Source organism: Trachurus japonicus, chromosome 9 (assembly GCF_045865225.1).
Source record: "Trachurus japonicus isolate A0001 chromosome 9, Traja_1.0".
Classification (NCBI taxonomy): domain Eukaryota; kingdom Metazoa; phylum Chordata; class Actinopteri; order Carangiformes; family Carangidae; genus Trachurus; species Trachurus japonicus.
This window is the reverse complement of record NC_140915.1, coordinates 18,723,433-18,738,796: the sequence shown is the minus strand read 5'-3', so window position 1 is coordinate 18,738,796 and position 15,364 is coordinate 18,723,433. Positions and strand designations below refer to the sequence as shown.

General features: G+C 42.0%; 1 protein-coding gene across 1 annotated transcript in view; it reads right to left on the bottom strand.

The window, feature by feature from the left end:
• The window catches only part of cacna1ba (calcium channel, voltage-dependent, N type, alpha 1B subunit, a), an 85,606-nt gene extending 71,634 nt beyond the window's left edge, over positions 1 to 13,972 (bottom strand). The window contains exons 1-4 of the mRNA XM_085786359.1: positions 13,896 to 13,972; positions 12,743 to 13,850; positions 10,244 to 10,350; positions 6,433 to 6,572 (exon numbers count right to left, since the gene is read on the bottom strand). Coding sequence (XP_085642485.1) covers positions 6,433 to 6,572; positions 10,244 to 10,350; positions 12,743 to 13,160 — 665 coding nt within the window. The 5' untranslated portion in view covers positions 13,161 to 13,850; positions 13,896 to 13,972. The remainder of the gene's footprint in view (positions 1 to 6,432; positions 6,573 to 10,243; positions 10,351 to 12,742; positions 13,851 to 13,895) is intronic.
• Positions 13,973 to 15,364: the final 1,392 nt, after the last annotated feature.

Sequence of the window (15,364 nt, the reverse complement as noted above, 5' to 3'; positions counted from 1 at the left end):
GTTTGAGAAGAGAACATGCTACTGTGTTAATTGGTGAACTTTAATGATACATTTTGGATAAGGTGAAGCAGCTTTTAGTTCCTCTGCTCCTCACCTGTGGAACAAGCTTCCTGAACACCTGAGCTCTGCTGCCATTGATCCATTGATCAGCACTACAATTATAAGCTGGATGCTCATAGTCAGTGACTCACTGCTAACAACTAATTACTGTGGGCTTTCAAAACAGCACATCCTGCAGGAAATGAACGTGATCATCGTGGAAAGGTAATTTGTTGATACAGTATATGTGTACGTGTGTACATGCATGTTCATGGACTGTGTGTGTACATTCAGCTGCATGCGCTCCATACGAGTGATTTGGTGTCTACCTTGACAACATGGTTCAACCTGTCAGTGTAGCGTGACACTGATAAGATGTGCAGAGCGCTGTAGTAATGCCCTCTAACCGCCATCTGGCCCTTCAATTATGGTTATCATGTCAGCCTGCTCAGCTCCAATTCAATCATGGCTGCCCCGGCCGCTCCCATCCACATACACACATAGTGGCGGAGACTGGTTGCACATGGGCCCTCACAACCTGTAAATAACCCTCACTTATACACTCATCACCCTCAGCTGACATACATATAGGCACTGACAAAAATACATCCACACAAGTGCACTGACAGAGATCAGACATAATTACACACACATACTGCTAGACTCTCTGATTCAAATCATTCTTCATTAAAAAAAAAACCTGACATCAATCTTGTAATATGTGTCTTTTACACTCTCCTCTGGATGTGTGAAACTGTCAGAAAGACATCTGGTCAGATGAGCGCATAGAGCTGCTCCAAATCCCTGCCATAAAATACCTTAGTCAGTAAGGACAGGGTGACGTGTATATATATACACACACAATATATCAATATATATATATTTGTTTTTTTTAGAGTCAGCCTAATACCTCAGTACACAGCACTTTATATCTATCATCCATTTATTCTTTCTCCCAAACCCAGCTCAGCCCTAAATATCAAGCACCTGGTACTCATTTGTATTGCAGCTTATTGTATCATTGTGTAAATGACATGTATCTTAAAAGGGATAGTAGCATTTTTTTTAAAGTGGGGTTGTATGATCTACAAATAGCCCCTAAGTACTTTAATTGCAGTAGAAGACTCTCTGCACTCCTCCCGTTAGCAACGCCAGCCCATAGCCCTGCCCAGAGATTTACAACATACATTGTTGTGAATGGACCCAAAGAAACGGCCTATTTTCACGGCCTAAAAGAGGTTTTACGTGAAAAAAAACCCCCAGTTCCATTGTTCGCTATAATATAATTTTTTCCAGCCCTTCAAAGTGCAGGAAAAACGCAGTTTTTATTTGGACCTAACCAACTCACGTATCCCTCCGGCCCAGGGTTAGCGCCTGCCGATCAGCAGTTGGTTAGGTCCAAATAAAAACTGTGTTTTTCCTGCACTTTGAGGGGCTGGAAAAAATTATATTATAGCGAACAATGGAACTGTGTTTTTTTTTTTCAGGTAAAACCTCTTTTAGGCCGTGAAAATAGGCCGTTTCTTTGGGTCCATTCACAACAATGTATGTTGTAAATCTCTGGGCAGGGCTATGGGCTGGCGTTGCTAACAGGAGGAGTGCAGAGAGTCTGCTACTGCAATTAAAGTACTTAGGGGCTATTTGTAGATCATACAAGCCCACTTTAAAAAAAAATGCTACTATCCCTTTAAATGTGTTTTGTTGGGTTGTGTTATGATTTGTCATTTTAACATAGGCCTACCTGTTTTTCTGCACATGTAAGCAAAGACAAATGTCTGCCTTTTGCATGCAAATGCAGAAAAAGTATTTTCCATTCACGCTTGGAGATCTGATCACTAAAGCACATGTCATTCAAGAGAAATAATAAAAACAAGTTTTCATATTGACATTTAAGGTGCATTGATTGATTTCCAAATGCCAATCATGCACTTGCACTTTAGAATTACCACTACAATTTCATTACAATTGGCAATGTTATAGAAATGTCTGTGATTAAATTATTATCAAATTGAATCGGGACCTTGTGAATCAGAATTGAATTGATTCAGGACATCCGTGGCAATGCCCAGCCCTACTAATGAAAACAGAGGAGGACAGTAAAGATCAAAGCCATGCTCATGACATAGTTTTGTGTTCTAAATGGACAAACTGTGAAGAAGAACAAACATTAAATATACAAATTCAAGCTGCTGTTTGTGTAGTGAGAATTGGTATTAATATCCATCTCAGGTGAGCCAATCAGAAGGCGTGATGTTGCATGAAAAGTTACATTTTTCCAACTATATTTGCACCGTTTCAGACGCTCCTGACGCACCAGATGCTCCATTCGCACCATTTACATTGATTTTAAATGTAGAGTTGCCGCTCAATTTGTGTCTTTAGTGTCTGGAAATTGGCATAAAAAATAAATAAATTACCTCAGATGAGCTGCAGATCTTATGGGCAACTTAGGTAATTAAATTTTACTTTAATAAAATTTTTCACACGGGTCAAATGAATGTAAATCCAGTGATACTGCCTGGAAGGAAGGAAAAAACATCTAAATTGCAGTGTTTGCTTTAGAGCATTTATGACACTAATGCTTTAGGGATAGAACATACAACAACAATGGTCTTAGGATAAATCCCTATGGAGGCATATGCAAACACACACACACACAGATCTCTGCATCGTTCTGGTACATAGATGGCATTTATCACAATTTGCATGGACTGCTTCCCTGTCTGTTCTGCCAACAGGAACAAAGGCTCCCTGACTTCCAGTGGGTGGGGCTGGGCCACTGATGAGGGGTTTGGGAATTGGCAGAGTCTCTGTTTATTGCAGTGAGGTTCCTGACATAAACCCCAGTAGATGGGCCAAATAAATCTCTGTATCATTATGTAAGAGAGGCCAGGCTATCCCCTGGTGGAACCAGCAAGCGCCCAGGGACTTTCTGCAGTGTAACAGCATCCTCCACCACTACCACCGCCCTTCCCCACCAACATCCACCACTGTTCTCCATCTCTCCATCCCCCCACACCAACAACACTATTCCCGTACTAGCTTTCTCATCCAATACCAAGGGATTCTCTCTGTTTACTTAGCCACAGACAATCAGAGTTGACAGAGTGAACAGGTCCGGCAGCATTACTTTCAGCTTACCGAGCGTTTCCAAAACCAATAACTAAATGGTGATATTGTGTAGGACATGCATCATTTCAGCAGTACAATCAACTGCTGGGAGGAAGTCAACATTACAGCAGTTGTATCTCATTAGAGAGAGTCAGTTTTACCGAGTGCTGCAACAATCAGTTAAATATCCAATAACAAATTTGGTTTAGAGATGCACCAATTGATCTTCCACCCATCACTGTGCTCCAAGCCACAAATCACCTTAACACTGATCACCTGCAGTTAACACTTTTGTCTGCAATTGAGAGAAGCACTGTGTGTGCTGCTGGGTAATGTAGCCCAGCCCCCCACCTAGTTCACTGTGCTGACGAGCAACAGGCCACCGACAAAAACAACATGTCAGCCATGTGATACTACTAAAATGTACAAAATCTGCAGAGCAGGGCCCTTATCAAGCCACAGCCTATCTTCTCACGAAGAAGGCTCTGAGGCTTCCTTTTCTTTAATCATGCTTAACAGATATGTAAACTCCTTTCAGTAGGTTTTGGCAATGAGCTATGACAACATTCATGATGTTTTTAAAAGCACTGACAACACTGATGCTGAATGATGAGAAAGTTGCACAGCATGTCTGCATGAACATAGCCTCAGAGAAGCAGCAGATAAATGACAATAACAGATTTATGGATACTGTATCTCACTTTTGCCCTGATGCTCTGAAGAAATCACTGTTACTCCCTTCTTCTCTGGAGGAGGGTCTGGCGAGCGAGACTACTGTTACTCTGCCCTCACTGTCTGCCTTAAACTCAGCACGGAGCAGAAGGAATGAATGTTTAATTGCGGCTATTAGTGCCGATGGAGACTGTCTGTGCCACTCATACTGTATGCTATGCTAGATTCACCAGGATAAAAATACTGGTGTGATATGAGGTTATTGACGGACAAGACAAGCCCCCACCCCCCAACCCTCCAGTTTAACCTCCAGTTCTGTTTTGGGCAAAGATGAATATGTCCATTTCCTACCCTGAACAGAAGAGAGAGGGGCTCAGTCTGTTGAGGCAGATTTTGTGCTTACTTGCAGGGGTATAAGGTTAAATTGAGTTGACGTGGTAACAAGTTTCAAGTGGTTTGAAATGGATGGAGCACATTGTTTACAACACTACAACAGCTGCTAGCAAAGAGAACAAGGTCAGTACAGTAGAAGACTGTACTGGTATAAAAGAAATTCACCCTGGCAATAATTTGGCCTGCTTTCAATCAGTTGAACACCGCCCACCACAACTCCTTTGCATTCCCCTCAAATATGCATACTGTACTAGAGCTGTCTTTTTTTTTTTGGAGCCACGGACAAATGTACCAATGAAAGTGTACCAGTGTACTCATATGCTGTTGACAGACTGCCAGATGTTCACGTGGCTGTGGAGTACAACATTTCCATACTCAAGTAGACATACCAGGAAGAGAAAGCCCAGTTAGAGGTATCTCTCTCTGCTCTTCTCCTTCTACCAGTCGCTGTTTTCAGTTGACACTGAATGATGCTGTAGGGGTTGAAACTGGCTCATGATTTTGGCATATTTGGCAATAATACAGTATTTATTAATCATAAGCTCAATTTTTAAGGTTATTATTTACTACAGATAACCATAAAAACTCAACACTTTTACAAGTCTGTACTGCACAAGTCTGCATGCAAAAACAGCTGCTTTTCAGAGATTAATCTGGAAAACCTGGATCCAGTAGGAAAAGATACAGAATCCATGTGCCTGCTGTGGTCAGTCATTACCTGCCAAGGCAATTTATCAGGCCACAATGAGCAGATTCTCCAGACTTTTGCAAAAAACTAATAAAGCCACGGTTGTTGACTCTCTCCACCTTTCCCACTGCGTCTGCTGTGTTTCCCTCCCTTTTGTTTGTCAGTTGTTCCTTTACATCCGCTGATCCGCCTCATCTCTCCTGTCCCCCTGACATCATCCACACCCTGTCTCTTTTAAACAGATATTTCTGGCGGCCTACTATGGATGCTGACACTCAAACCTATATATTTCAACACCACCTGCACTCAGAGTAAAGTGAGAGGCTTTACCCTGAGTACGCTAACTTGATCTGTCCAAACAACAAGTGCTTGGCAAGCCCTCTTATGCCAGTGTCTCTACTCCACCAATGCTAGTTTTACCGCCAGCAACTGTCTGTTCAAATCATAGTTACGTTCAGGGGGAGTCAATAGTGGATTAGCCCACTGTAAGAGCACTGCACCCAACCCAGTATCAGACATCCACTTCCATAATGAACCAATGGGATGGGATCATGCTGAATGAGAATTGGTGCAGAGATGAACACACAGACATTTACAGACATAAAATGGGAACAAAAGAGAAACAAAAAAGCAGGAAAACACAGCAGACACAAAGGAAAAAGGGGTAAAGGCAGAAGCTAAATACAACATCTACCCTGGAATAAATATGCTCAAAAAACCCCTTCATCATGCCTTGTTTGTTGACCACTACTACAGATCATAGCTCTTTGTCTCCAGCGCCGTTTACGCGATTCGACGTCTGGAATAGCACGGTAAGAAACACATGCCGTCCAACACCCGACCCTAGCTCCCAGAACCAGGCCAGAAGGATCCATTAACTTCCCTTTAAGAGCTACATCCAGGAAACTGTCACCTCGTTACATTGGGCCATTTGTGTTTAAAAAGGTTATCAATCCCTCTGCAGTCAAACTCAAGTTGCACAGTTTCATGAGGATTCGAGCCACAGTCCATGTTTCTCAGTTAAAAGCAGTGTCAGTCCCTCGCCTCCACCAGCCCAGCCTTTGCCAGCTTTGCAGGATTTTACAATAAAAAACCTAATATGTCAGCTGTTTCTGAGCCTGTGTCGTGCCCTTTGGGTCCAATAAAAAAAACTACTGCCTGAAACAATTTGAATGGTTTTTCATCAATTCTCTATCAGTGCTGGTGCAACGCAAAAATATTTCAGCGTTGCACTAATCTTCTGCACGGTTGTGTGTAAATGGATCTCCCTCTGCACATCTGATGGAGACAATACCACCTTAAGACTCCATTTATTCAGACAGGAAGGAAACAGAAAACACCCTGCCATCTGTAATGGCTAGCCTCCACTGATCATTAGAAATGTAAAACACACACAAACACATACACACACACATACACAACAGAGAGAGAGAAGGAGAGCAGAGCTATCCCCTCCTTTCATTAATCATTGCTGCCCATCAGCTCTGTCACTTAGGAGCTGTATAAGCCATTAGGCTAGTGCTACTCACCCTGTTAGGACCACCACAAAGTCCATTACATTCCAGCCATTACGTAGGTAGGAGCCTTTGTGAAAGGCAAAGCCCAAGGCGATGATCTTGATGCCAGCCTCAAAACAAAATATTCCAATAAAGTAGGGCTCTGTGTCGTCCTGTTAGGAAAAAAGGGAGATTATAGTAAGGAGTTACTAGTTGGCTGTGTAAGTCAAATTAGATGCTGACAACTAAAATCTTTAAATGCAGCTTCAGACCTGAATGTCTCCTACAGTAACAGAAGAAGTATGAGAGTATGTTTGAACAGGCCACTCTGATGTTTAGCAGTTTTCTCTTTGACTCTGTTTAAGCCAAATAATCATATCAGCGGATGACTGATTCAGTGCTTCACCACAAATTACCCAAATGTATTTGATCAGTTCAATACACAAAATCTTTCAAATCACTTAGCAAAAATAACACATTCTTTTCAGTGTCTGGTCATACTCTCTGACGATGGTACATTCAGGGACACCTATGAAAGTGATGTAAAAATAAAAGCTGTTAGAAGAAGCAAGACACATACCAGCAGAATGTTAGTTTGTACGTGACTTTTGTTGCCAATGCAAAAACTACTGAAAATGGGATTGTTCCCCTCTGCCTCTTTGATTACATCTTTGTTGATTTTAAATCAGCATTCATCAATTTTAGATATTGCATTAGATATCCTGTTTATAATTCTCAAAGTAACGGTGTATTCAGACTAACATTAGTACTACAGGAAAAAATGAAGTCTCCTCTGATGACTCAGCAAAAAGTTGAACCTGACTCTTCCTTGGCCACTAGAGATGAAGCAGAAACAGTTTCATGCTATATCCTGACAGAAAGGCCAGTCGGCTAGTATTACTGTTTAAATTGTGGCTATCACTATCACCGGCGTGGTTGATTACCGTGGTTAATTAATCTCATGTTAGGTTCTGTCAGCATCAACCAGCGACCGTCTCTCAGACGCGGCGAGCAACGTGGGTTTGGCAGGACCAGTGACAGGGCTGTCATGGAGCCTCTAAAATCATACTAGACCAAAGTCAGTGGGTGTAAGTGTTTTTTAAGTGGGTAAACCACAGAGCTCAGACAGTAGGCAGTAGAGAGAAACTAAGCTGTGCCCCCTGAGCTCAATGTCACCAGTGTTTCTGGTTTAACAGCACCATGCAGGGAAAGTGACAGGTGTGTCTACAGCATCTGTGACTGAAACATATTATAGCATGAAAATAAAATGCTTACCGGTACCCCTTGTTTACAGAGTGCACATGCAGCATTGTTTTTACTATTATGAATCATTTTCAGTGTATTTTAACAAAACTGTGATAATACTGATGAATACTGTGATCATTTAGGCAACTATAAGTTTGATACTACATTTTTGTATGTTTCATCTCGCAACACAATGTAATATTATCCAACAAGGTGCTGGCGTTGCGTTGTCCACATATAAGATGCATGCAAGTGCATATTTAGCCTACAAACACAAAGATCCATTACTAAAACAGTTTTTACTGGAATGATTTCCAGCCGCTCACCAGTGGAACTGCTTGCATTTGTAGCCAAGGGTTATGAGCTGTGCCTGTGCTTAATAAGATTATGAAATAATAACGCGATGGCTCTGTAGACTGAACCAGATAGAAAAACGTTACAGCTTCCCCCACACTGTCAACAAAAGCAGCACATTAGATACCATACATCCATTATTACCTTTCATAAATACAGTACACTGAGCAACGTCTTACCAGAAGGAACTTCAATTCCCATTTTACTAAAATCCAACTCAATTAAAGATCTTCCACACCTACTGAAAAAAAAAATTAAACAGGCTCATAAACACTAGCAGCAACCTGCCATCTTTTACTATCAGTAAATGACATTATGCTCGTATGTCCCAATGTTAACACAGTTATGTCACTCTAATCCTAATCGGACATCAGATACACTAGCTGATACACCATAGTGTCTAGACACACCAGACGTCGAAACAATGTGCTATTATAGTGAGGAAACGCACTAATCCACATTGTCACATCAGTTAACAATATGACAATGTGGATTAGTTTAAGTCTTTGAAATGAACTGGCTCCCTAACAGTTCCTCCAGAGCAAAAGACAGTTGCTGCTGCTCATAGATGGCTGAAATATGAAAAAGTCAGCGGCCAGTGGCTCCCCAGCCAACCAGGATCCCATCTAGTGACTCTTCATCCTGCTGTAAGGGTGAAAGAGGTTGGGAGGTGTGTAGGGTCTATCTATCATGTTGAACTACCTGTTCTTGTTCATTAGAGCTCAAATGTCAACATCAGGGTCCATCACAACCAAGACCCTGTAGGGTTCCTTCTAGCACAGAGGCAATTTCCTACTGTCCTTCGTAAGGATTATGCAGTCATACCAGATCAACTTGTGCATACAGCTGGTGATGGACTGCTCCATCGTTATATTCATGAGTGTCAGCATCACACTGCCTGGCTGGCACCCCTACAAAAACAGTCTCCATCCTCCACCTGGGAGGTCAAAAAGTATGGGGAAAAGGTAAGTGCACCACATGCACCAAATCATCGACTGGGACACATGCAGGCTCCCTGTCCACAAGATAAATCGTAAGGATTATATTTGGTGCCACCATGAACCAGTGAGTTGTTTTTTGAGCAAAACCCCTTTCATATACTGTAATCCTTCCATTCACAGGTCCACCTCCGCATGGTCCTCATTTATGCCAACCAGTCTGGTGAGCACCCTCCCTGTTCACTTCATAAAAATTTGTTGCTTAAGCCAGTGGTTGCCAAAATAATAATGAACTCAATAATGAGTTTTTAACCATCAGTGTCAATATTTATTATAATTTAATTTATTTCTAAAGTATTTTTAAACCTTGTTTATGTTCGTAATTTTCTAATCATATATTTTCAACAAAAGTCTGTTTTGCTAATGATTTGTCAGCACACGGATTCCTCAGCAGAACATTTACTGGAGTTAGGTAATGATATAGGTAAGGTAAGACAAAAATGCTGTGAAGAGGATGTTATCACTCTGTGGGACAGTACTGACAGCACGTGTCTGATCACTTAGTATCATCATAAACTCCACAGTGTACGTGTCAGACAGGATCCCCGTCTCAGAGAGATCAATGAAAGCTGGGAGCTACGGGGTCTCAGAAGTGACATTTGCCCCTGCACCTGCCACCACCAGCTATTTGATTGGACAGCAAGGCTCACGCAGCACTCACTTCTTCAATGGACACACTCAACATGAGAGCTGGGGGTGGGGGGTAGTGCACAGCAGGGGTAACTAGAGGTAATTATACACAGTGGGGATCAAAGGCAGTTCTGCAGGGTTCTGCTGAACCTACACTGCTGAGAGGGATCCTGTGACAAAATATATAACATATTCCAAATGTTGTTTGCAAATGATAGACAACAGCGTCAAACGTGCTGCACATTCTCAGCTCTTATTAAAACACGTTATTTTCACTCGGTGTATTCTGGCTCTGAATTGTTCAAGTCCATGAACAAATGGAAGAGAAAAGGGGAAATATTGGATTAAGCAGAGCATAAGTCCATTACTTCACTGCAGCAGTCAGAGTCTGCAGCTGAAAACAACCAGACCACCTCTGTGAGCTGCTATGCAAACTGGAGCCAATTTTACAATTATTTCTTATAAACAGAAATCAAAGACACAAAACACACAAAAATGTCTCAGGACAAAAATAACAGCAAAGCGTCACTGTGAGTGGCTACAGGTCTTTATCTTTTCTACACCATTAGAACATGAAGAGCTGCACAGTAGGAAATAAGGAGGAGTCGTGTACTCACCAAACGTTCTGACATTGGTGTTTTGTCTAAGGCCGGTAGGTGTTGCTCCAAAGCCAGCACAATACAGTTTGCGATGATGGTGGCCAGGATCATGTACTCAAATGGAGTAAGAGCATTAAGGAACATGTGTGGACAGGAAATTCACAGTCTAATTACCATGCAAATAACAAACCAAATACATAAAAACATCAGATGAAATTCCAATGTTAACAAATAAAACATCCTTAACTTGTCAAAACCATGACTGGCAATGAACCCATTGCAGCTGATTTGTTGCTTGGTGTCTGTTGGTCTATCCTTCAAACTAGATACCTGAGGGCTAACTCCTACACCTGGCAATAAAGTTTAAAGTTTCAGACCAATTTCAGTTGTCATACCCATTCATCACCCAAATTTGTTAAAATAGCAAATTCATTTGCGCCTATCTATGCACCCATGGGTGTGTTGTAAATACACTTTTTGACCCTAATTCTATTTTCCTGAAGGGACGGCGGAGGAAGTGCAAGAGAGAGAGAGAGGTGGAAGCCATAAACAGCTGATTTTAAGGCTCTGATAGAGTAATGTCTTCTTTTCTTTCCTGGCACATGTGCCATTCTTAAAGAAATCCGACAAGGTGGACTCATCTGAAAACATACTGCGATGTTACAATTACTCACTGCAAAAAAAGTGACTCTATCTACTAGATAAGTATACAGTAATTACTAGAGCTGCATGATATGCGTAACTTTTTTTTTTTTTTGCATACCGAACTTATTTTTCCAGATATTGTAGTTGGAATCATTTCCACATTTGACACATTTTACCCAGAGGCAGGCCCTGTAATTGGGATACTGCAATTGGCCATATGGCAAGTTTGGGTATATTTCAATTAACTATGCAGCCCATGTATTAACTACACTCTACATTTTGAAATTGGGGCATAGCAATACTTGAAGAGGATTGATGAACTTACATGGCAAACACAAGATCCCGCCACAGCCACGGAGGAAATTACAATGCTGAGTTCACAGACTATTGTTTCTTATTACAAGTGACTGAATTTGACGTGCAGATTTGGAGTTGCAATGTCAACCAGTTGTAGGACAAGTTCACACATCCTCGCCCATAAAAAATACAGTTATCATCTCTGCCTATTGGGATCCTCGTCATTATGCAGTGCCCTCACTTCTTCTTTCATGAAATAATTCACAGATTTGTACAGATTACTGGGTCTCTCAACATCCCTGCAGAGCGCCGCTGCTGTCATTAGCTCTACCACCCCAATTTGCCCTCAGGGCTGTTCCTGCTCTGCCATGAGGAGGGCATCCTCAGGAAAGACAGCCGGCCAATGGGCTCCAGCTGCTTTGGGCCACAATAGATCATCCTTTGGCGCTGTCATGATTGCTCCGCATCAGGATAAAGACTGAGTAAGGCAATACGACATCAAAGCATGATAAATGTTTGTTCAGCACCGGGGGGTAATCAAGCAGTGACTTAAGTAATGGAGGCTATTACACAAATGTGAATTAATTGCAACACCTCTAACACTCATTACCATATGAGGTATTTAACATTGACTTTTCTTTACAAAAGTATCCAAATATACACCAGTGAGAAGTTATTTTGTTGGTGAGTCGATACACTAAGTTCAACAGGTGGCCGCCACACTCACAAAATCATTCACTGCAAACTAAATCAATTACAAACGAACCGGCAGCTCATTTGAAATGCATCTGCTGCATTTTATTGCTATGGCTTATTTGTTCGGTGTCACACCCATGCAGATTGCCACCGCCTTGATGCTGAGGCCAGCCTGCTGTTTGCTGGGAGTTCAGCACTCTGGACAGCACCATCTGCAGACTACAGCCTATATGCCACTGACACAGGTGTCTGGCAAGTAAACCTCCACCATGATGTCATTAAGTCTATGGACTTTAAATCCAGGCCTTGATGTACTTAATACTCTAACAAAATTCATGCTTGTTTTGACCAACTGCACAAACAACAGAGACAACAAGGCGACAAGAATCTCCCTGACCTTACCCAGAGAGGGTCTAAGATGAGATACCATGTCTGTGTAACAAAAGATCCTTTATTCCTCCTTTTAGTAATAACTGATCTCATTAAAGAAAGGACTCCAAGCCTCATATGTGACTGCCTAGCTGGGCCACATCAAAGACAATGTTTAGATATTCTGTGAAGGAAGACCTTTAACAGCACGTTTACACAATAAAAAATGATGGATGGAGGATTCAATTGTGGCTGCAGCCCTGTGTTTTAGTCTGTGGGAACAACAGGAGAACCAACTGTGGACGTTCAAGATTTCAGTGATTGAAATGATTCTTTGGAAATTGTAGAATTGCAGGCTTTGAGGCTGTGCCATTTCATCTTGCTTAGGCTTAGATATCATATTCTAGATAGGCTACATGTTTGCCGTGCTGCTAAGAACGGGACCTTAAACAGATTAGGTTAATTAGGCGCGGGCATGTATGAGGGGTAAGACTGGGCAGGAAGGATATGGCCATTCGGTGATCTTTTTGGCATATTTCCGTATGATGTTATCCTCGCTGAAGATGAACAGAGAGCGGTTAACGGTGAGGCAGCTCTGCTTGACTGGAATGGGGTTGTAAATAGCCATGGTCCTGGCTCTCTGGGCCATCGTCTGCTTGTACACCCTTTGCCCCCCCAGAGGCCCCGGCTGCCGGCTGGCCCCTCTGGCCGGGCCCGCGGGACAGCTGCCTCCATAGCGACTGGACAGTTCGTCTTCAAAGCGAGCCATTCTTCTGGGATAGAAGCGCAGATCTTGCTGGAGAAACCAAAACTGACAACAACAGAGAAGAGATGGAAAAGAAGCATCACAACACACACTGTCGTCCCGTACGTCTCCAGGTCCTTTAGGTGCGCGCGTGTGTCGTCCACGAACAGAGGAGTCAAACATTCACAACAAAAACAAGCAGAGGAGGGAGGCTCTTTTTTTTTTTTTTTTCCTCCGCGTCAGGCTGTTACCTCCTCAGCTCCGCCGCCTCCCATGCCGCCGCCGCCTGTCTCTCCCACATGAAATTGTTGCTCAAAGTTCAGATGATCAGACTCCCGTGATGCATCGTTTTTGCCACGGGTGTTCCTGCCTCCCAGACAGACTCCCGTCTCCGAGAGAGTGGTACTAATGATGCACTGGCGTCAACGCTACAAGTCCATCATCATCATCATCATCAAGCTACATCCAGGATGCGCCTTCCACCAAACCAAACCCCGGGTAAAAACAAAAAATAAAATAAAAAATTTAAAGACTACGACACAGAAAAAAGACTGCGAACCAGAACCAGTCACAGTGGAGAGAGGTCCCAGACGCGTTTACCTCCAGAAAACGTCCAAAAACGACATCGTTTCCGCCCGTTTTAAAATACAAGACTCGTTCTTTTTTTTTTTTAAATGCAAGTTGACCGTTGGACCGTTGGACGCCGCCGGTTACAAATCACGCCGCCGCCGTCAGTTGTGTCAGTTCTCTCTCGAGCGGTAACCAAGGAGGAAATCACGGGACTGAGCGGCTCGTCGTTTCCCTGAAGTGGCCGTTGTTAATGTGCATGTAGAGATATCACTTTCTCCACTGCTCCTGCTGCTGCTCCTCATCCTCCTCAGACTCACTCTCCCCGACCACCACCACCACCACCACCACACACCCCCTCCTCCTCCTCCCCCACACGTGACCGACAAGACGCCAGCCAAGTGGCTCCTCCACCTGGGCCGGCCCTGTTTCCATAGCAACAGGGAGGAGAGAGCGCGAGCGAGAAAGAGGAAAAAGAAAGAAAGAGTATGAAGCTGTTCAACATACGCAGGACATAGATGTTGTATTGGGCCAGCCAAGCCTCCAGACAGCACCGAGGAAGAAGATTAGAGAGTTTCTAGATAAAAAGCCCCAGCACTCCTACTATACTGACAGTGACTGTGGGGTTTGCTCGAAGGCAGCATTCATGATATTCTATCTAGACAACTGCAATTAAAAACTACTGGCAAACAAGAATAAAGAACCACTGGTTTGATAAAAACACGAAGAAACAAGTTAGAAAATGAACTGACCTGAAAGATAAAGATTCTACAAACAACCAAATACCAATTGACAATAGGACTGCCATTATGAAGGCTAATTGATTTTAACTTTATTAGTTCAGTTATTAACACCATAACATAGCTAGTAGTAGTATAGGCTCATTGTTTGGAAACAAAAAAAAATCTTAGGATTCATTAGTATTTACTGCAAATTGTGATATGAGCTGTCTGTAATTCACACATATGGCAACAGGAAAACTCCATTAATTATTCAAATCTTCTGATGTAATATTGAGCCTCTAAAACAGCAAAAATCAGGGTCAGTCCATGAGAGTTAAAAAAAAATAATAATAAAAAAAATTAGCAAATATCTCAAAGTGTGATTCTTTAGATAATTATTTCCACCCAGCAAGTTTGGTGTATTCAAGGATTTCAGTCTCACCCCATGGATATCAAAGTCATTCCCTTTTTAATTTATTTAGCATCCCACAAAATAAATCATATTGCATATCATTTTGGTAAATAAAGTGATCGTGATTTCAGTTGATATAGTCATTGTTCCCTTCTTCAATCTTCACAAAAAAATATATAAACATAACGGTGTTGATAATGAGATTTTAGTTGGTTACTGAATCCTATAGTCCATAGGTTATTTTATATCTCCAACGCTCAAACTGTATTAAATGGCCAAAAGCATAACAATAGAATATCCACTGTTCTGGATCCTGGATACTTAGAAGCAGTATTTCCAAAATCGGAAACATTAATGCAATGTTATCCACTATGCAACAGTTTTCCACCTGCCTCACAAAGTTTATTTTTTTAAACTAACTTTATTCACAATACACAAATGGTAAATCCTCCTTCCAAACCACAAAAACAAAACAAGCGGGATTGAAATGTTGAATTAAGAAAATATAATAAAAAGAGGTCAGAATAAATTATACTGAGACTGACATAACTTTATAGTTTTCTTTATAAATTGGTGTGGAATAATTTATAGAGACCTCATCCTGACCTGAACCCCATCAAACAACTGGAAGGCCTCAGTATTGGACCTCACTGAGCTTTTGTGTCTCTACTTTCATTAACACAAAA